Genomic DNA, 21,594 nt, shown 5'->3' on the forward strand with positions numbered 1-21,594 from the left:
TGTTAATTATAGTTTTACTAATAAAGATTTTTTTGGACATAATACTTGGCCGTTCCATTTCTCCAATGAAAGTCCGCTACTGCTTTTCTTGAGCGCTTTTTATTATTCATTGAACTTTGACACCAATTTAAATTTGTTTATTCGTAACGAATATTTGTTTGCTGTTTATGGTAAGTTATGCATTGTATTGTATGCTTTATTCGTTTTAACTCCATCTGCCTTCGTTCACGCTGCTCTGAATCTATTTCTGGATACTCTTGATTTGCCTTCGAGCTGCCTGTTCTGATTTCCGGGTTTCTGGTGTCCTAAATGCCTCAACATGCCTGACTGTTCACTTTCTGTTCACTTTCTTCAATTCGTTCATCTACGTTCCTAAATATTAATTTTTCTCTTGGCTTTGAGCTGAGCTCTGGAAAACGAAAACAAAACGATCTAAGTTCATTCAATGCGATAATTCACCTTTGAGTGGCTGCTAAATGCAGGGATATTCTTCGTCATCTTGGCGAGTATGCTAGCTAATTTTGTAGCGGATATTGTTTAAACCCTAAAAATTCCTTTGAATAAGTTTGAAAAATAAATATTCTAATTGTAATTTTTCCTTCAACATTTTTGTAAAATTTTTCTAGTCAACAATTTCAATACATTTTTGCAAGAATTTTGTGTGATATTTCAATGCAATAGTTATATAAGAAAATACGTTTAAGATTTTACATACTTTTTTAGTAACATTGCCTGGTTATTAATAGTAGCCTGACCATTTTTTAGCAAATTGTTCTATTAAAAACTAATCGCTTTACAAATTTATAGATTAAACGATTTTAAAAAGTAAAATAACAGGAAATTCATAAAGAGAAGTTCTTTTAAAGAGATTTTTGTTTGATACTGCAACGGAGTAGATTTAAAATTATTAAAATCCCTAAGCCCGAAGCCTTTACCCTTCATTGAATTAAATATTTAACTGTAACTTAAATATTTTTAGAACATTCTTCTAAGAAGTAACATAATAGGGAACTTTTGAGTAGCTTATTGAGAAAATCTTAATCTTTTTCATATATCATATCGTTGTGTTTAAACTAAATAGCTTCATTTAAAAATAGGGTAGACTTTAGGAATCACTCGGCATTGGTACGCATTTTCCCATAATATATTGTGCTATTTAATTATATGTTAACAATTTTTTTGGCATATTTTTCTAAGAAGGTAACATAATGGGAAATTTGTATGCAGAAATTTAAGAATCGCATTTATTTCGAGGAGGATCTGAACAACAACACATCGTTTCGATATGACTTAGAGTTTGTCCCGCACTTTCGTCGCCAAAGTTATTTGTTTTGGTTGCCTTAAAACTCCTCTCGAATTTCGAAAAGTTTCACCTACTCTTTTGCCGTTACGCATACCGCCTCGAATCGGATATCGTTTGTGTTAGATATACATTTGAATATTTTTGTAAACTTAATGCAATGCAAGCCTTGGGCTGCGCGGCACCTACTACGCTGGGTAAATAGACATCACTGAACAGTTCCGGTTGCTTTGCTTTGTTTAGATATTAGGTACGCACATTTAGTTAAGTTAGCTACGCGTGCTGCAAGGGGCGGGACCAGGGGGCGTGGCCAGAGGGCGAAAGGGGGCGGGGTCAGGACATCCCCTTCAGACTGACAACCAAGGGCGGGGGCATCTCAAGTCACTTCGATTACTGCGTTTACTCTAGATACCTAGATAACTTAGAACTCGAATTATAACTAGAATTAAAAGTAGAACTATAAGTAGTGCGACTACAATTAATTAACTTAACAATTCAATCTCAATTCACGTAACAATACAGTTTCAATACATTTTCGTCAGACGAAAGGGCTCAGCAGGATCTTGATCATGATCATGATCATGATCATAATCTGGATCTGGGGCCGGGTTTGGAATCGGGGTTCCTCTTGCGCGCACTTAAATGCTATAATCAATAGATACATATATGCATATATAAATATATTCGCTTAAAGTTACGCGTGTATACATAAATACGTCGTTTACATAAATATCATTCACATATAGATTTATGCAAGTGTATATAGAAGTATTGTATGTCTGTTTAACATCATTATAATCTCTCTCATTGTGTTTCCGTCCCACCTGTCTTTCTAAATGTCAGTTTTAATGTCAATCTTAATGTCTGTCTTTAAGTAATTCATTCTAAAACGTATATACATTTTCCATTAACTTTTTATTATTACAGCATTTATTTAATTTTTTTCAGTTTGTAGAGCACACTTTATTAAATCAAAAAAGAAACTAAATGTAAACTTAATTTTTTTGTTAAAAGTTTTGACAATATTTTTATATATAAGCCAACAAAATTTAGAGTTATAAATTAATAGCCTTAGATTTGGCTTCTGTCAAAGGCAATATGTTTAAAAATTATCTTAGAAATGCTACATAAATACGGTTATAGCTTGGTAAAATAAAGAAGGAACATGTATATACGTTTCAAATGTGTCTGTTGCTGTTCTGTTTCTGTTTGTGAAATGTATCTACAACTAGAGTATACGAGCTCATTCGTTATCATATGGCAAGCAATTCATTTACGATATTATCAAATCTGCATCTGTTTGTGAGATAAGCAATCTTGACCTTTGGCGACATAACTCATTAGCTGTACTTTTTGGATCCCCACCGATGGACATGCTGCACTCAACGTTCAGTTTTTCTGCCTATCGTTATCGCTCTTCATTTTTTGTCAGCCAATTGATGGATTTGCGATTAAATTTTTATTTGTACCTAATCCTAGTTCTACAAAAAAAAAAATTCCGCATATTTATATATATGCTTAAGGAACACACACATACACAGACACTTATATACGCAATGCGTGGCGCTGGTTATCATTTATCGTTTATCATTTATCATGTATCGCTTATCGCTTATCTTATATCGATTATCGTAAATCGTAAATCGTAAAACGCTTATCGTTATCTGAACACTTTGAATGCAGCGGGATCTGGTGTTGATGGAATGGGACCCTCACACCTCGGCGACCTGGGGGGAAATGTTGGATGGGTTACTCTGGGCTGGGTTTCGGAGTTCGGAGGTCGGAGGTCGGAGAGCGGAGTTCAAAGGTCAGATCTCGAGTAGCGGATGGGTGGAGGTGGTGGTGGTGGTGGCGGTGGCGGTGGTGGTTGAGGTCGGGGTTGAGTAGGTACGTAGTCGCTGGCTAAATGCTACTCGATCGTCCCAGGCCCGAGGTGGTGGTTATGTGGTGCTTGTGCTTGTGCTTGTGCCGGCCCTTCTCCACCTTAGTGAAGCACGCCATTGGCAAGCCGGTTGGGCCGGTCCCGGTCCTCGGGTTCTGCGGGGGTGAGAGTCAGCGCCGGTATAGCCGGATGTAAATTAGAAACGTGACCGGATGCGGTTCCAGTTGCGGCTACAGCTACGGCTACGGTCCCGGCAGTGGCCGGTGGACTGGCACTCACCTCGTGCTCGCCCTGGTGGCAGAACTTGCCCTTCAGCCATGGCCACTTGATGGTCCGCACCAGGGTGTTGCGGAAGTCCTCGCTGAACAGGCAGTAGATGTAGAAGGTCAGCGAGTAGTTGATCAGCTCCAGCAGGTTGGCACTGGCCCGGAACACCTGGAAGGGGAAGCTCGGGTACACCTCCGAGGCGATCGTCATGTGCAGGATGGCCATCGGCGAGACGCAGACGAGGAACAGAATGGATGTGCTGCCGAGCAGCAGGAACAGGCGCCGCTCCTCCGCGAACTTGCGCGGATCGTCGTCCTTCAAGTAGCCATGCCCCCCGTGGGCGTGGCCATGCCCTTGGGCACCATGCCCATGTCCATGTCCATGCCCATGACCATGCCCATGACCATGTGGACGACTGAGGACCATCTGCCTGCGACGCTCGCAGGTCCGGCGATAGACCATCATGATGCGCATGTTGAGGCCACCAATTACCAGCGTGGGCACCAGCTTGAAGATCACCTCCAGCATTATCTTGTAGACGCGATAGAAGATGGTCTGCTGGTAGATCGTGTTGTCGCGCCGCAAGTACACGAAAACATCGCTGGAGCCGAAAATACATTTGATCAGTTCGCCACGAAAGATGCTCGGTAGGTAGACGATCACCGTGGCCAAGCAAGTGAGGAATACCACGACTCTGTATGGGTTTATCAGTATGAAAGTATAGTGTTATTTGGTTGATCCCTTACGGCATCGAATCAGCTTACCCTGGTGGTCCCATCACTGGTCGAGCGAATCCGGGATGGCACACGGAAACGTAACGCTCGATGGTCAGTACTAGTAACATCATTACGCCAACGCCTTGGGTGGGCCCAAAAAAAGGGGTTAATATTTCATTTAAGTTAGCAATAATATCATAAGTTGAAAAGCAGGAAATCAAAATTTCTTATTGCAAATTTTATAAAAATATTGAATACATTGCATGATTAAATGTAAAATTTTTAATTGTTTTTTAATAAAGTTTATTATGGCTTAAGCCTAAATTAAATTTTTCAGATACTAAAATCTATTCCGAGTATAGTCAAATAAAATATTTCAGATACTTAAAAATATTTCGAAGATTGTAGTATTAAATATTAAAAAGCAAATGTCTTACTCCCATACTCCCATAAAAAACACAATCGATGAAAATCAAAGCAAAAACCATTTAAACTGTGTACGAAATACTTTGATTAACAAAGTTTATTATAATTTTTTCATTTTACACTAGCAATGCTTAAGAAATTAAAAAAGGGACCAGAAACTAAATAATAAATAATAATAATAAATAATAAATGTTGAGTAATTTGACCAGCTTATGTTCTTTAAACGGTGCAACGAGAGCTTTAACTTTCAAAAGCTCTCCCTGTGGCAATTCCAAAACGAAAACCAAAACCAAAACTAAAACCAAAACCATCCGAGACTCACCCAAACAGCCGTTGCCCAAATAAAGCTCCAAGTGGGCGGTGTAGAAGGCGGGCCCGAACTCCTCCCACTGGCCCCGATCCTTGTGCACCAGCATGCGGATGCCGAAGGGGATGGCGAATACAATGGCCAACAGGGCGGCGGTGGAGTAAGCTGAAAGATGCGAAAAGGATGGGAAAGGACACGCATGGGGGGTACGCAGGACAACAAAGGGATTAACTCGGGCAAATCTATAAAAATGTCCTTTATGGTTGGGTTTATGGCATAATTATGGCGCCGTTTCCTTCCATGTGGCAACAGGAAGTGCTGCCACACACACACACACACACAACAAACACACACACACACGGAGACACTCGAGTCGCGGGCCAAATGAATGGCTTTCCTTTCCGGTTCCCTTTTCTTAACTTCCTCTGCGCTGCCTTCTCTTCTCTTCTTTTTTTTTACGTTTTAATACCCTTGCAGAGGATATTATAACTTCAGTGAAAATATTATATTCAGCGAGTATATTATATAGCTCCTATTGAAACAATCGTTAATATTCAAATAAAAACAAATTTAAAAAAATGATAACTTTGCTGTTTTAACATTTTTCTTGTAATTCTTTGAGATATTGTAGGGGTTATTGCAAGAGTATACAAACTTCGGCTTGCCGAAGCTGGCTTCCTTTCTTGTTTTTTTTGCTAACTTTTGATTGTGTGCACGTGCGTGTGTGTGTTGTTTATTGATTTATTATTTTGTTTATGACCATATAATTACGTTATTACTAATATCATGTGCGTCCTGCTGCCACTTCCCGCCAAATTGCTGTGCACACACAGAGCTTAATGTTCGATATATGACTGCCCCGAAAAAGAGGAGGCCCTCATAATGATGGGCATCTAATTGGGTACAGGGACACATCAATATAAATGTCAGTGTTGTTTGCGCCAAGCCTGACAAGTGTCCTGCCATCAGCAGCCTACTCATCCCTTGCAAACACAAATCTCCAGTGTTTGGCTTGTCGCCACTGGAATTTCTCAACGGATTGTGATGGAGTGCTTTAAGCGAGATCTTTAGTTAAGTTTGTTTAAACAGCAACGATCCCCAGCCACTTTGGCATTCCCCAGTTGGCCATAAAACATTTTTAGCCCCTTCCGCAATGGCATAACTTGGTCAACACACACGAGACACCGTGGCCGAGAGTAGAGTAGAGTAGAGTAGAAAGGACACCAGCCAACCAGTTGGTGGCAATGACCGCCAAATAACAAATGGAATTGGGAATGGGAATGGGAATGGGAGGCCAGTCGGTTGGCATCGTAAAAAGGCTGCGAGCAGCAAAATATTTTTGTTATTTTAATAAAATGAGCAGCGTAGGATGGTGCTCTGATTTCGGTCATTATTACTCATGCCGCCGCTGCTCCTCACAACTTTTATTTAGTGCCACTTGGGCAGAGCCTCGCAGGCTGCTGATATTTCAGTCAGTCAGCAGCCAAAGGGTCTCGCTTTGCATTTCTCGTATTTTCTAGTCCTTCTCTGGGTTCTAGTCCTTTATTTTTTTCGCCCTCAGTTCTCCAGCTCCGTTTCGGCTGAGGCAGTCGAAAGGGCAATCAATTATGCTGCCATAGCATGCGTATTACATTTGAAGCATTTTACATTTTATTTTCGCATTTTCCAGTCGAGCCCTATACTCTTTTATGGGGGTACTAAAATCCCAGCCAGATCGGCCACACACTTTTGGCCCATGGCAGGTCATAAAGTCGAGGAGTTATCGCCCGGTAATTGTATAGGAGTAACCCCGAAAGCCGTGTCTAAAGCAAAAGTTTTGATGCACATCAGCATATCATAACTTGGTGCTCATTTACCCCAGGGTATACTTCGCTTCGGCTTGTGCAAAGCTCATTTTCATTCCGCTTGACAAGTAAAGTGAGTTGCCCGTTTCTGTTTTCCTTGTTCAGGGCGTTTTCCTTGTGAGTGATAGTCGAGGCTAAAAAATTACCAGCAAGTGGCGGTACGTTGACAAAGTTGCCTTTCCATTGCCTTTGCCTTTGCCTTTCCTTTCCATTCCTTTCCTTTTCATTTTTTCGCCCAAAAAGAGTGGAGCTCATTAATCAATTAAAGCGCCATAAAGCAAACGAGTGTCTAATAGAGTTGACATGCTGTCTAATACAGCATAAAGTTGGAAGGGGGCTTAGTGGCCTTGCCACCGCATAAATTTGCACGGGGTTAACCGGTCCCATCTAATGAAATAACTTTCAATGAAGCTGCACACGCAAACGACATACACAACACAACACGACACAAGACAACATAACACGACACAACACAGCATAACACGACAACATGGCAGTATGCATACATTAGCCGCATTGTGGCAGCTACAATTTTGGCAGAAATCGTCGAGGTTAATGAATAAATTCTGGGGCACAATGGCCGGGCGTTGGGGAATACATATGTTCTAAAGCGAAACTCAATTTGGCAATCAGTCAAGAGTTCCATCCCCCCTGGAGTGCCAATAAAGCTGGGCAAATTCAGCGTTTGCGTGGGCGAAGATGAACGAGTGTGTCTCTGGGCCAGAAATCCAATATGGGTTATCACAAATCATACTCCGAATGGGAAATGTAGCGAAAAGGGAAACACCTCCTAATCAAATGAAAAGAGAGACGTAAATTTATTAGGCTCTACAGTGATGGAACTCAGAAGAACAAGTCTGGAATTGGGATTATGCTGCATTTTTGGGCAAGTACTACACAAATTGGAACTGCAACTGTTCATATTTCATTGAAATTTCCATCCCATTGTGATGGCTAGAGATTCTTTAATCACTGCATCAGAGGACAATAAACTTCCACATTGCCTTTGAGCCAATTAAAACGGAAAATGGATACTGCTCTTGGGCCAACAATAACAGTTCATAATCAAGTGAGGAGAAAACGCACACATTCTGTGTCAAAGTGTGAAATAGATACTGTTCACTTCTAATACAAGGTGCCACCTTTTGTGTTGTTGTTTGATATTGATCAGAAAATAATACAACTGCTGCATTTGCATTTAAATTCATATTTATGTGAGCTTAAATTCAAAATCGATAGTGCTTACATTTAATGGAAATTACCCGTTATGGTGAATTTGAAGTTGCAGAATCTAATGAAAATAAGACAAATGCAGTATTCACTGCCGTGGAACAATAAGTCTATGCTGGTTTTTGGCAAGTAAGGAATTTAGCATTTCGTAAATTAATCGAAATAGACTTGAATAGTTTGTGTGTGACAAGAAAACTAGCATTCAAATTGATAGAAACTAAGAAATGCTTTGAATTACTGTAAGTCTGAATTTGAAATGTATGCTGCTCCCACTTGATGGACTGTAAAGTTGATTGCTATCAAAATTTAATTCATTTCAATTGACAAGACGAATCAGCGTCTAATCAAATGCAGATAAATTCTTTACCAAGTGCAGTGGAATAATAGGCATTTGCTGTTTTTGGCAACAAAGGAATTTACACAGCTCCTTAATTAATAGAAACTAATTAATGCAAGTTTGGCTTTGAAATGAATACTGTTTAAACATGATGGAAATTACAGTTTATTGCAAGCTAAATTTCATGTATTTTAATTGACAAGGCAGAGAAATTCTATGACAACTGCAGTGCAACAATAGGCAACAAGGAATTTCACTTTCAATTCACACTTTCCCATTTGATGCATAACATTTTGTGTATTTGCGGACACAAAGCAGAGAAGTAAGTTCAGTAATCACTGTAATGAGAGGACACCCAGCAAATGCAGAATTTCTTGTCCAGGAATGCATGAAAGGAATGAAATCGGAAATGGATACTGTTCAATTTGGATGCCAGACTCGAGTACATTTTGCATGCCTCTGGTTTTCGACACACCTCAATATAGGCTTGGAAATTCGCAAAGCTTGGAAATTCGCCTCAAAGTAGCAAATAGTTGAGTTTTGGTTTGCCTGTGGTTGCAATTTAATAGGAATTTCGATCGCCCTACCAAAATGGATCATGCATTGCGGTTGGTTCCTTGGCTCAAGGAATTTCCCGTTGCCATTAGAATTTATTGCTGTGTGTGTGTGGTTGTGCGGGTGGGTGTGTAGGTGTGGGTGTGTGGGTGTGAGGTTACTTACCCCTCATGTAAATGTAGGCGGTGCCACGCATGTTGCGCCTGGTGAGCACAATCAGGTTGAGTACATTGCCTATGATGCCCATGGCGCAGATGATGGGCAGCACCAGGCCGTAGCAGTATTCCCTCAGCGATTCCGTCCGCGGATCCTCCACATCCTGCAAAAATAGAAAAAATAGAAAAAAAAACGAAGAAAAAGGATAGTAAACAAGTCGGTGGCGGGTGTAAATGGGAACAGCTCGTAAATCATCTCTTTGTGGCTGCGCCTCTTTTGTTGGCCTTTGGATGGGCTGCCGCAGATAAAAATTCAATAGTCAACTTGACACTTTTATTTTGTGACTTTTTATGCTCCTACGCTGGCATGTGTGTGCGCCACCACTTTGGTGCCACTTTCACTTTCACTTTCACTTCAACTGCCACTGCCACTGCCACTGGCACAGCCACCCTTTGCCGCCCTTTGTTTTCTATTTTTGCATTCTGCGGGGCTCGCCTTGAGCCAAAGTTGCAAACAAAGCAGCTTTTGGTTGTCTGTCAGCCAGCTAGGGCAACTTTTTGTCCTCTTTGTACCCTTTATAAGTAGATTTAAGGGTATGTTACGTTTGTAACCTGAAGGCCAAACACCATATACTTGGCTTGTTAATTACTTATGAACCTTAAAGATTTAACAATAAAATGTAGGTCTCCTTAAAGAAAATTCTCTGTATTTAAACTGTAACTTATTGACAATAAAACTAGTACAATTTTACTATTAAGATTTTATAACCATTTGATGGCTTTGTTTTAATTCCATTCTAATGATCCTCAATGACTAAATAATGAAATTTTGATCTTTCTCAAATTTCCCTGTATTTATACTTTTTATTTTCAAAAAAACTTATAAAGCTGTCTCATAGTATGCAATTATATATTTTGATTGCAAAAGTGCGATGTCTTTTCATTTCATATAGACACCTATAATTTCATACACACGATCTGCCATCGAGTTTCAAATGAAAATTTAAAATTATAAATTTATTTATTAATTAACTTTTTCACATTTGAGTCAAAGCATACCAAATGTTGTAATCATTATTTTACGTTTCGTAGCCATTAATTGCAACCTGCTCAAGCTGCCGCATGGGTAGCAGTAATCTTGTTTATTGTTTAAATATATACAATTTTAATAACAAAAAAGAGTTTACCATTACGCCACCAGCCTTTGATTTTCGTAACATTGAGTGTATAAACTGTTAATGGCAAAGTCAAAATATATTGTTTTAAACTCTGGTTTGGTTTGGTTTGCTTGCGACCAGGGGGTTAACTCGACTTTAAAGAGTTAAGTAAGCCTGGCGAAAACGGAGGCCATGCAACTAGACCTGCTGTGCCCTGAAATGAGCAATTCCCCACAGCTCTCGTTCGCTGGCGATGTTTGGCTTGCAAAACATTTGAGGGAAGCATTTCCCGCGGCGCCCGAAAGTAGGCAACAGTTTTTCTGCGCAGCAGGCATCCTGCGAAGGCTACGCAGGACATGGCCAGCTAACTGGCCCAAGGTGTTGGACGGAGGAGGGCGGATGAGGGAGGAGGAGGGCGGACAACCCACAACCCACAGCCCACTATTCAATGGCCAAACCGTAAACGCACTTACCCGATAGAAGTCGTCCCGCATGTCGCTGCTAAAGGCGGACGTGGCATTGGCCAGGACATCGGCGCTGCTGGTGAGATTGGAGCCCCAGATGAACGAGCAGTAGGCGGGATCCTCTTCGGTGTTGTAGAGCCTCGTTATCATAGTTCCTCCGCTGTTGCCTCCGCTGCTGCGAATCGAGTTTAATTTGTGTAAGTAAGGCGTCGGCCTCCTAAGAAATTGTGTGTGAAAATAGTCGGGAGTCGGAAGTTGGGAGTTGGGAGTCGGGAAACGGGAATGAATGGCATTCCCTACGCCTGCCAAGTAATTTAAATAGGGGGAGAGAATGTTGCTAGGGAGGGTGGCAGGTTCAAACCGACCCGACTGTGACGCGTCTAGCGGAAACGGAAGCATTCACTTGTACACAGTGCGATAGAAACAAAGCGCCAAAGCAAAAGCAAAAGCAAAAGTAACACACAAACAATATGGAGGGGGGCCAAACTGGCGTAACAATTGGGACTTTGATTGCCGACGCACAGCGCAGCACAAACAAATCAACGAAAAATTGAAAAGCAACTGCCAGAGAGACGTAAAAATAAAATGCTGGAAATAATTGCGGCCCGTAAATAAGTTGGCCCGATGAATGCGAGAATAAAAGCCAGAGGTCCTATTCTGCCCAGACAAGTAAGGCAAGAATAGAGAAAATAAATAAAATAGAAAAAATAAATACCTGGTCGGATACGGGGTGCTGCTAGTGGCTCCACTTAGCCTGTTTAGTGCTCGGAGTGCAGCCAGCGTACTTCGGCATTGGGTTCATAGAATCGTTGCCGGTGACAAGCCCGGGCAGAATTGGTTGCGATCCTGGCCATCCCAGCATCCTGCTGCTGCTGCATCATCCCGAGGAACCTGCCAAACATGGAGCAACAAAACAAAATGCTGTTACTGGGCTGTCACTCGAACTTGTGTGTGGCCGTCATGTGCGTGTTTTATTATGCGACAGGACACTCGGTCGAGTGCTAGTACATGTGTGCATGTATCGCGCACATTATTGACGTGTCGGCTGCGGCAACAGGTGTGTTTTATTTGCCACTCTGCCGCTCTGCCACTCTGCCACTCTGCCACGCTGCCACTTTGCCACTCCCACATAACGCGCACCGGCTAAGCGCTAAAATCAACGTTGACAGGCAGCAGAAATTCGTATAAAATATTTGATAAATTGCCCCCGAGACAGGCGGGCATGGAAAAGCGTGGAAAACAAGCAGGAATGGAATGCTTGCGGGGGGGTGGAAAAAGCTTAAAGGGCAAACAGAGGGGTGGCCATTAATGGCTTTGTGGTGTGACAAACGGTATGGCAAAAAGCATAGCTTGCAGCCCCAAAAGTATGCAGCACATTTTCGCGTTGGCCCTGCCATTTGCATATCACGCATACGCACTGTAGCCGAACAACACCTTTGCTTCTCAGCTTTGTTGCGGCGACACAAAACATGACACAAACTTAATTTCCCCAAGGCGCAACATGAAAGCCAAGAGCGACTAGGGACCGGCGTGCGGTTGCCGCCGAGAGTGCTCACTGTACGACAAAAGGACACCTGCATTGAGTTCGGAAATGTAGCAGGGAGGGAGGCGAAGTTGGAGTCTGTATACGTGTGTCTCTTCTCACAATCCGAGTCGGATTCAGGCATAATTTATGCCTGTGATTATCATAATATTTCGCCAGACCAGTCCGACACACACGACTGCCTCGTGGGCTGGTGGTTTAGGGTGGTTCAGGGTGGTTCAGGGTGGTTCAAGGTGGTGCAGGGTGGACCCGGGTGTCGACTGTCAACTGTCGCTTGTTAGTTTTTGGTTTCCAGCTCTTCACCGCTGCTGTTTGCCGAGCACTTACAGTTATTGCGGTTTAGTTTGCTTGGCGAATAAATAGAAGCCCGGATCAGGTCCATCCACCACCCAAAACCCCCCCTTGATTTCAGCCCCGGATTTGTTTTACATTTTACGTTTCCTTTTTTTGTAGTTTCTGTTCTTGGCTTTCCCATTTTATTCGGTTAACAAACAGCAGTTTGTCATTTAAACAAACATGGGGGTAGGACGAGACAATGCCATGTGAGAGTGACTTGGCCTGTTTATCTTCCCACCGAAACGAAACGAAACGAAACGCAACGCAACGCTGGGAAGGAAGGAAAATGGAAAAAGCAAAGTCAAAGCCAAACCGAAGCGTAGCTTAATGGACCTGCTAGGGTTTTTCCCGCTTTCCTTTTTTTTTTTTTTTTTTTTGGTTTTTTTTGTTGCCTTTTCCACAGCGATCCATCTATCTCTATCCCTGTCTGCTGGCGCATGTGTGCTGGCATGATTAATGCCTTTGTTTACATTTCCCGCTTCACGTTCGGCTATTTTCTTTTGGGGCCTGCCCCCCAAATTTCCCACCAAATATTGCGGCCGGGGCCTGGCTGGCGAATGATATGTTTAACAAAAAAGTTTAACGCAAATTAAGTCAAACTGGCAGCGCTTAACGATGTGCGACATAGATGAATATCCTTGCATGTGTGTGTGTGACTCGACATATGTTTGCATGTGTGTGTGTGTGTGTGTGTGTGTGTGTGTGTGTGTGTGTGTGTGAGTGGACAGTTTTCGTATTTTCTGGGCGGATCTGGACTGTTCGGGCTTTAATTTACACACAAAATGATGTGGCCCTAGTGACAAGCTCGCAGGACAAGCCCTGACAGCCAGGATACGCACACACCACACACCACACACACACACACACTCACACACTCTCATATCCACTTCCGGACGGACAGCAAATTAAGTTTTTCCAGCAACATATATAAGCAAACTGTAAAAGGAAATCAACTCAAGACAAAGTTTAAGTAGATTCCCAGAATCCTGGAGAAAGCAAAAAGTCAAGGACAGTGGGTTTCAATGGGGGAAATAAGTTCATGTGTGTTAAGCACAGAAAAAAAATCAGACTAGCCAAATAAAAATAAACAAAATTTTTATTTCTAATTTATTTTGATAATGCTTTTTAAAATAATGGTGTTAAGATTTAATTTAATATTAATACTTTTGTTTTGTTGATATTCTATACAGCCCTGAACACGGATCCCCACGAGATTTTAAATGTATTGGAAAAAAAAATGCTTCAAGACACAGCAAAATAGGGGCACTATAAGGACAAAGACCTTGAGCCTTGGGATTGGTCACCAAAATTTACAAATATTCAATTTAGCTTAGCTTTGCTCATATATTTCTTTCCGTGTCTAAAAATTGCTATGCCGCCCATCACTCATTGTTATTAATTATCAATTTAAAATCAGAATTTACTCACTTCGATTATTTTGGTCTATTTTGGCACCATTGTACGTCTGCCCCTGAAGAAATGCCCAAAGTGGTGGTGCTGCTGCTGCCTAATCACCGTCCATGCCCCTCATAAAATGTACACGATAAACTTGTTCCATCTGTTGGCCAAAGTCGTTGAGCGTTGACAGTCTGCCATGTGTGTCCTTTCTGACCATTAAGTTTTTAATTTCCCTGGCAGGACATGGCCGCTCCTGCTGTTGCTGTTGCTTTTGCTTGTGCTTTTGCTGCTTCTGTTTGCCGACCACCTTTTGGCGAGTGGCATTTTTTCGGCTTTGTTTGCTTTTAATTACGCAATCATTTTATTTAATTTTTTCCGCCCTCCAATTAAGCTTTTAATTAAAACCCCAAGGCAACCGAAATTTCGCACGCTTACTGCTTGTGAATTTTTTTTTTTTTTTGGTGGCTCACTAAACGAGTTTTTAATCGAAAACTTATCGCTAAGAGTGGCGCCTGCGCTGCCCGATTAATTTTCAATTTAAATTTACATTTGTATGCAGAGCAGCAGCAACACCAGCAACTTTGGCCATAAATTGGCATGACCGGTTGACGTTGTCGCCTGGCAGTTATCGAAATTGCTTAACGGCGATGGCCATTCCGTCGGGATTGCCACCCACTATCCACCACCCACCACCCATCACCCATCACCCACAGCGAGATAAACATGCAAAGTGTGTGTCCTTAGTGTCCTTTCGCAGGTCACCAGGATGCGTGTCCACGGAGAGAAACTAAATAATTTAAAAAAGGTGAAACAAAAAAAAATAGCATCAAATTAATAAAACTGGCATCAAACTGAAAAAAAAAACAAAATTACTTGCATGACTTTCGTATTAAACAAAAATTAATTAAACAGCTAGTTTTACTTCTATTTCTGTAATTTTTTTCTGTAATTCGTCAGTGACTGGAATAAGTATCAAGTATACTTTAAAAATCCACATCGACATCAATCAATCTAATTGGAATTAAGCATTGATCAACCTTCTGTGGCAAGTTTGTAAATAAAAGTAGCTGCCGTCACACAAATGCCAAAATGCTTTTCAAACAAAACAAAATAGGATTGCGAACATATTATTATTCATCAAAGCTTAAATCGCATTACCTAAATAAATGTCTATATCAATTATCATCAATGCTTGTAACTTTTGCCTGTATATTTATTTAAAAAAAGATACAGTTTTCTGGTTGTTTCTCAAAAGACAACATGGCAGCACTGGTGCGTATACGCAATATTTAGATTTTGCAGGGATATCTTTACTGGTGAAGTAAGCTCGAAAATTAAGGGTTTTTAAAATTATATGGCCAAGTTAATGAATATATTATATCTATACATTATTTATTATCTCTTTTATATTTGTTTACTTTAATCCGAATATAAGTGAGTCAGAATAGGACATTAAGGTGGTCGCTTTCGATAGCAGTCTTAATAGTTTTTCAATAAGTGCCCCAAATCGCGGATCCTTTTTTAACGTGTCTCTTTGGCGGTGCCACAGTCCATATTTCGCTGGGTGGTGGGTGGTATATCTCGGGGGATTCCCGTTAACTGCTGCCAGCTGATGCCGCTGATGGCCGTTTAACATTTGACCCACACATTTTAAGCTCGTTCTGGCAGCGAGCCGGAGTTTGTCAGTTTCAACTGGCGGGACTTGGCTCTAAATAATGTGTTGTGTTGGCACTCGACAAACGTGACTTTTGCCGCCAGTTTGGATTGGATTCTATGGGTGGTGATTGAGGGGTGACTGAGGGGTGACTGAGGGGTGACTGGGTGGTGAATGGGTGGTGATGGTCCCAGGGCCATTGTTGTTGAATCTGAATCTGCGAGCTGCGAGCTGCTGGCACAGGGCATAACTTGTAATAACGCGCTGACCCCGACACACACATTCACACACTCACACACACACACACATAGCACTAACACTAACAAGGGAGGGGGGAGCGGGTGTTCGTTGGCGGGAAAATGCACTCAAAATGAAAATGAAATGTCAACTTACCCGCAGAGGCGTGCGAAGGGCAGAGATGACGCTCTCGTTGCGGCTGCTGCGTTTTGTGGCAGCAACACGTTGTTGTTGCTCCTGTTGTTGTTGTTGTTGTTGTTTCTGTTGTTATTGTTACCGGGTGGTGATGGTGGTAAGGGTGGTGGTGGTGGTGCTACTCTATTGTGGTGGCAGTGGTTCTTCGCAAAAACTTATTCGCAACTGTGAGTATAATTCAGCTGCTGGCTAAAGTCTTCCTTCTTTTGGCAGTGACTGTATGTTGTGTGTGTGTGCGTGTGTGTGTGTGTGTGTGTGTGTGTGTGTGTGTGTTGCAGCTGTGTGCTGAGGCAACTTTAATTGGCAGTGTCTCGATGGCTCGATGGCTCGGTGGGCGGTGGGCGGTGGCTGTTGCAGCAGCTGTGGAAGAGGGCAAAACATAAATCTGCACTTAAATGCGTTCAGCGTTCAGCGTTTGCAGTTTGGCAAAGGGCTTAAGGCTTAAGCCCAAGTAGCCATGCTACCGCACCACCACACTTGCCTACTTTTGTGCGCCAAAAACTTTTTCTTTTTTTTTCGGATCTCTGTGAACTCTGAACTCGCACTCACTCACTGGTCGACAGACGTAATTCTTTCCTTCTTTTTTTTTGTTTTTATATTTTTACCACTAACAAGTTCGCTACTCCGCAATTAATGCAGTTCCACTCAAACTTTAACGCTCACTCTTGTTTTTCTTTGCTTTCTTTTGTGGGCAAGCCCTCGAGCAACCAGAAAAAAAATGGGAAAAAAATATAACCAAAGACCAGAAGAGTTGGCAGTGTTGTGATCTGTTGCTGCTGGCTGGATGGTCAGTAGAGTAGTAGTTTTGGAAACTACTAGTGCTTCTCCAGTTGCTGCTACTCCAGCTGCTGTTGCTGTTGCTGCTGTTGCTGCTGTGACACGACCATGCCGTTCGACTGCCCACGAGCAACTGACTTGCCACTGGCTGGCGCACCTCCTCTTATAGAAGTTGAACACGGTTGAACGGGCCATTGAAAGCGGTGAATTTCCCTGGCTTTCTAAGTTGAACGAGGACAAAAAGGGGAAATTTCTGAGGGCTGTAATTTCCCAGCATAAATGCTAGAAGGTTGATCAACAGGAGATGGTTGCTTACACTTTCCTTTTTATTTTGTTGGTTGCCCCCTTTTTTATGATGTAACCCAGGGGCTGGGGGATGGGGTGGCAAACAATCTGGTCCAGGTTGGGGCACGAAATCAAAACAAATATAAATACCACACCGAGATGGCGTTGGCCGCAGCTGCAGGGGCACAGCCAAGTAGCAACCACACGACCACCCAGAAAAGTTGGCAGCTGAAGGCAGTGGCAGTGTGTCCTGCTGGTAAGCTGGTGCTTATCTTCTTTCGGTTGCCTAAGCCTTCGTCGGATTACGGATTGCGTATTGACAATCACGGCAATGGCAGCCAGATAGCTGAGAAAGTGGGAGAGTGTGCGAGAGAAAGTGCGGGAGACAGTCGTGTAATACCCAGCCAGTTGCAGGCAGCAGCAGCAGGCAGCAGCAGGCAGCAGGCAGCAGCAGCAGGCACAGCCTGCAAATATCAGCTGTCTCAACCGGTTGTGCTTGGGCATTAAATGGCAGCCTCCTAGTTAGTAGGCCACTTTCACTTCTCTTTTTTCCCACCCTATTGGGCCACCCTCGTGGGCCACCCAATTGGGCCACCCTATTGGGCCACCCTTTTCGGCCCATTTGGCAAGCCCACGTTGACGATGAGAACGACGGCGACGCCAGCGTCGAACTCACTTGAGAACTATTTCAATAAGCGTTATGCACGCATTGTCCTTCACCCTGTTTTCTCCACTGTCACTGTGTGTGTGTGTGTGTGAGTGTGTGTGGGCTTGTGTGTGTGTTTGTTCGCCACCTCGCTGCAGTTCTTCCTTTGCCTTTGCCTTTGCCTTTCCCCACCCCCACCCCTTTTGGCCAACAAAAGAAGAGCAAAAATTCAGTCAGAGATAGAGCTCACTTGGTTGGAAGAGATGTTAGATCCTGTCGGGATATAAGAATTTATATAACGAGTAACCTTTCTTTGCAAATAATACTTGCAAAAGTGAAATACATTTGTTTTATTTAAATATTTGAAAATAAAAAAACAATTTCCAGATTGGAAATTCAAAAATTGTATTACTTGGCAACGCATTTAATAACACCTAATAATACTATTATTTGTTATCCCTTCAGATTTAATTTTGTATATATAACATAAATAATGCATACAGAACTTTTTATTTATTTATCATTAAGAAATCATTTAGTAGCTTATCTTCTACATGGTATTTAAATTTTGTTCTTAAATTCCTTATTTAGTAAGTTAAAGTATTAAATATTCTTTATGATGGTTACAAATAGATAAACAATTTTTTCCTATATATTTTTCATAAAGTAGCTTGGCTTCTCTATATTAACTGCTTTCGTTAGTTTTATCTAAAGCAATACAAAGGAAAAATATGTTATTATTTGTGTTTATATGCTGTTATGACACTAAATTCGTTAAATTGATTTTCTGACCATCGTTCTTCCTTTCAAATACCTTGAATTGATTTTGTTTTGGTAAGTGTTAGTAGATTTTTGCCTGCGCCTAGAGTAACCGCTTTTCATCGTGTACCTCTTAACTTTTCCGCTCATCTTCTATTTCCATTTACCCATCCGTCGCCAACGCTGACATTGTTGTTGTTGTTGTTGTTGTTTTTCCTACTAGTGTTGTTGTTGTTGTTGTTGTTGTTGTCTGCGTTGCCTACAAGCAATTTGCGGCGTTTTACATTTTGCATTTTGCGATTCTCATTTTGATTTTGATTTCGGTTGCAGTTGGCGCTGGCGCTGGCGTCGCTGCTTCCTGCCATTTTTGTTGTGTGTGTGTGTGTGAGTGTGTGTGAGTGTGTGTGAGTGTGTGTGAGTGTGTGTGTGTGAGTGTCCTTTTGTTGATTGTCATCTCTGTCAGTCAAGACGACCTGCCAGCCCCACCACTTCGTCCATTCGTCCTTTAGTCCTTTCGAGTTCGCCTTTCGTGAGCCGCCTCAAGTGTCTGTCTGTGTGGCTGCGTGTTTTTCCTTGACTGGGCCACCTTGCGCCAATTATTGTCGCCTTGCGTCGCGACTTTTCAGCTTTTGGCATCAACACAGTTTCAGTCTCACAGTCTCCTTCTCGTTTTCGTTTTCGTTTTCGTTCTCGTTCCCATTCCCATTTTTAGTCGCAACTATCACGAAATGCCTCCAAGGAGTCCAGGTCCACGTTCGCGTCCAGGCAGTTCAAACAAGCTCCAAGAGTGTTCCTCTGGCCTAGCAGACAAACAGACCCGCTTTTTCTTTCCTTTCCCTCACTTTCCCCATGCTTTCTTTTCCGCCTTTACCATCCCGCCGCCGAGTCAGCCGTTTTTCGGTAAGTAGGTCAGTGGCAAAGCTCGCGAAACGAGGGTGGCCACAAAAGTTGGTAGTCATTGATGGAAAAAAGTCACTAAAAATATAGGTTTTAAAAAATTATGGTTACTTTGTATCCCTTAATTGTGTTTAGTACGGTTTAACTGTATTCTTAGCCATTCTTCGATTACTTTCAGAGTATAAATTCAATACCAAGCCAAAATTGTTTAAAATGTTTTACAAAAGTTTGTGATAGGTATGTGCAAATATAGTAAAAACTGTATACATACTTTATAACCCAATAGTTAATTGCTAAATGAACAGTCTAACAAAGAAAGTTACATTAAAATACAAACTTTTAATTGAAAGCGCTCGCTGCAACTAGGAACTAGGTACTTATTCAATAAAGAGCTGATGCTACCTAATTAAAAAACTTTTTTATTAAACAACATATGCTCGGCGAAGGCAAAACGGCTTCTGGCTGATTAATGCTTGCCATAATTAAATGTGCTTCACCTTCCAATTAGAGGGCAACCAGCAAAGAGTTGCGAACTGAAGCTGTCTAGATGTCGAACATTACCTACACTCAGAAAACAAAACTGCTGATTTTAGGAAAAATTACCTTAATTTCAAGGCAATTAAACCTCGTTTTATGTTTTCAATTTTATGACAATTATTCTTAAAATTTAGGCAGTTTTTAGTTTTCTAAGTGTAGTTGTGTTTGTAGTTCATTAGTACGGAAAAGTGAACTGGCTTCGTTGGTAATTTGAACAACAGTACTCTGATTACATTTTTATTAAAACCAGACTGGTGTATGCCTTTTTAAGCTCACATATTGGAAACTATGTAGTTGCCGAATCCTTAGGACGCCCCTTAATTGGATGTTCCTGCCACCGAGCATGACACATGTAATAAGGGGGCAAAAGAATAAAGCACACACACACACACACACACACACGCACACAAAAGAGAGGAAAGATTGGCGAAATTGCCGTGAAAGAGTTTTCAAAAGAATTTCTGTGCACCCTGCCACCCCCTGTCGCATTTACCCCACATCCCTCCTATTTTTTCCGATGTCTGTTGTTGTTGCTCTTGTTAGATATTGTTGTTGCTTGTCCTCTGCTGCTTATTGTCGCTGATGCCTGTCCTTTTGATGCTGAAGGTAGAGGAGGTACTAGAGGTCCTGATGCTACTGATGCTACTGATGGTCCTGCTGGGGAGTCCTGCCGCAGCCCAAACCCTTTGCCGCTTGAGTAACGCTCAGTCACCCGTTTTTGCTACGTTCGCTGCTTGGCTCAGACTTTCCGACTTTGGCCACAAAAATGCCTTGACGCAGTATGTTCCACATTCGGCATTGCCGTGTGTGTTGGATTCTGGTTCTTGTACTGGTAGTGCTATTGGGCTCAGATTAGCCCTCCTCCAGCTACATCTAAAAGATTTCTACGTTTTATTTTAAAAATCACAATATATAGAGTATCATTTCAAGTTATCCTCATCCATTTTTATGTTTTTTGTGAATTCGAAAAAATAAATATTTCTAAATGTATTTAAGAAAGGAAGATTGTTAAATGTAGATAGAGGTGCATATACATGTACGTATGTTTGCAGATCATTGTTGACCGAAATAAAATAATAAATAAGCTGCCAGAGCTTTAAATTATATCAATACTCCATAAGCAAATAAAAAACATTACATTTTCGTATAATCCGCTTAGTTGCAACTACTGGATTACAGGTCAGTGAGGCTTTTTATTTTGGCTTGTATGATTAAATCAATAGTGTACGATGCGATGTGGTGGCATTTGGCATTCATGCCAAGCCAATCCTGCATCCTCCATCCTCCATCCCCAATCCTCCGTCCTCCCAATTCCCCACGCCTCATTTGTCGCATCCATGGCATCAATCGCATCCATCCGTCACCCCTTGCATATCCTCTGCCAGTTCACTTTAGTTCAGCTGAGTTCGGTGCTGGCATTGTCAACGTCCTCGGCACACTCATAGTCATCGTCACCGTGAGCCCCATTCCGAAACCCATCCTTAAACCCATCCCCATCCCCATTCCCATTCCCAAACCCTTCCCCATACCCATCTTCATCGTCATCGTCATGTTTCGTAACTTGAGTTGTTTAATGCACTTTTGCATGGTGACTGGCATTTTTGAGATGCCAACCCCACTTTTTGCCCCCGTTCCGTTCCGTTCCTTTCCGTTCCGGGGCTGGAATCCCAGTTTGCATATCTGATGAACA

At 42.0% G+C, this 21,594-nt stretch overlaps 1 protein-coding gene across 6 annotated transcripts; it reads right to left on the reverse strand.

Moving 5' to 3' along the window:
• Positions 1–245: 245 nt before the first annotated feature.
• Positions 246–16,899, reverse strand: LOC108136550 (probable G-protein coupled receptor B0563.6). Of its 6 annotated transcripts, none has more exons than XM_017257855.2 (8): positions 16,557–16,899; positions 15,965–16,363; positions 11,356–11,531; positions 10,650–10,815; positions 9,030–9,183; positions 4,914–5,063; positions 4,214–4,307; positions 246–4,143 (listed from the first exon to the last, which is right to left on the reverse strand). In XM_017257855.2, the coding sequence occupies exons 4-8, from the start codon at positions 10,788–10,790 to the stop codon at positions 3,285–3,287; spliced, it is 1,398 nt and encodes a 465-aa protein (XP_017113344.1). In that variant the 5' UTR covers positions 10,791–10,815; positions 11,356–11,531; positions 15,965–16,363; positions 16,557–16,899; the 3' UTR covers positions 246–3,284. The 6 variants fall into 6 exon arrangements, with proteins under 6 accessions (XP_017113344.1, XP_017113343.1, XP_017113345.1 ...); XM_017257854.2 differs by having other exon boundaries at positions 16,553–16,899; XM_017257856.2 differs by having other exon boundaries at positions 246–3,337; positions 3,462–4,143; positions 15,965–16,899.
• Positions 16,900–21,594: the final 4,695 nt, after the last annotated feature.

The sequence above is a fragment of the Drosophila elegans genome, unplaced genomic scaffold (genome assembly GCF_018152505.1).
Source record: "Drosophila elegans isolate 14027-0461.03 unplaced genomic scaffold, ASM1815250v1 contig_149, whole genome shotgun sequence".
NCBI lineage: Eukaryota > Metazoa > Arthropoda > Insecta > Diptera > Drosophilidae > Drosophila > Drosophila elegans.

Bases quoted from the DNA above. Each gene is read 5' to 3' on its own strand.
- LOC108136550 (XM_017257855.2), bottom strand. From the start codon at position 10,790: ATGATAACGAGGCTCTACAACACCGAAGAGGATCCCGCCTACTGCTCG. The intron at 9,184-10,649 runs GTAAGTGCGTTT...CTATTTTTGCAG, and splicing joins TGCGGGACGACTTCTATCGG to GATGTGGAGGATCCGCGGAC. The intron at 4,308-4,913 runs GTGAGTCTCGGA...GGCCCACCCAAG, and splicing joins TTTGGGCAACGGCTGTTTGG to GCGTTGGCGTAATGATGTTA.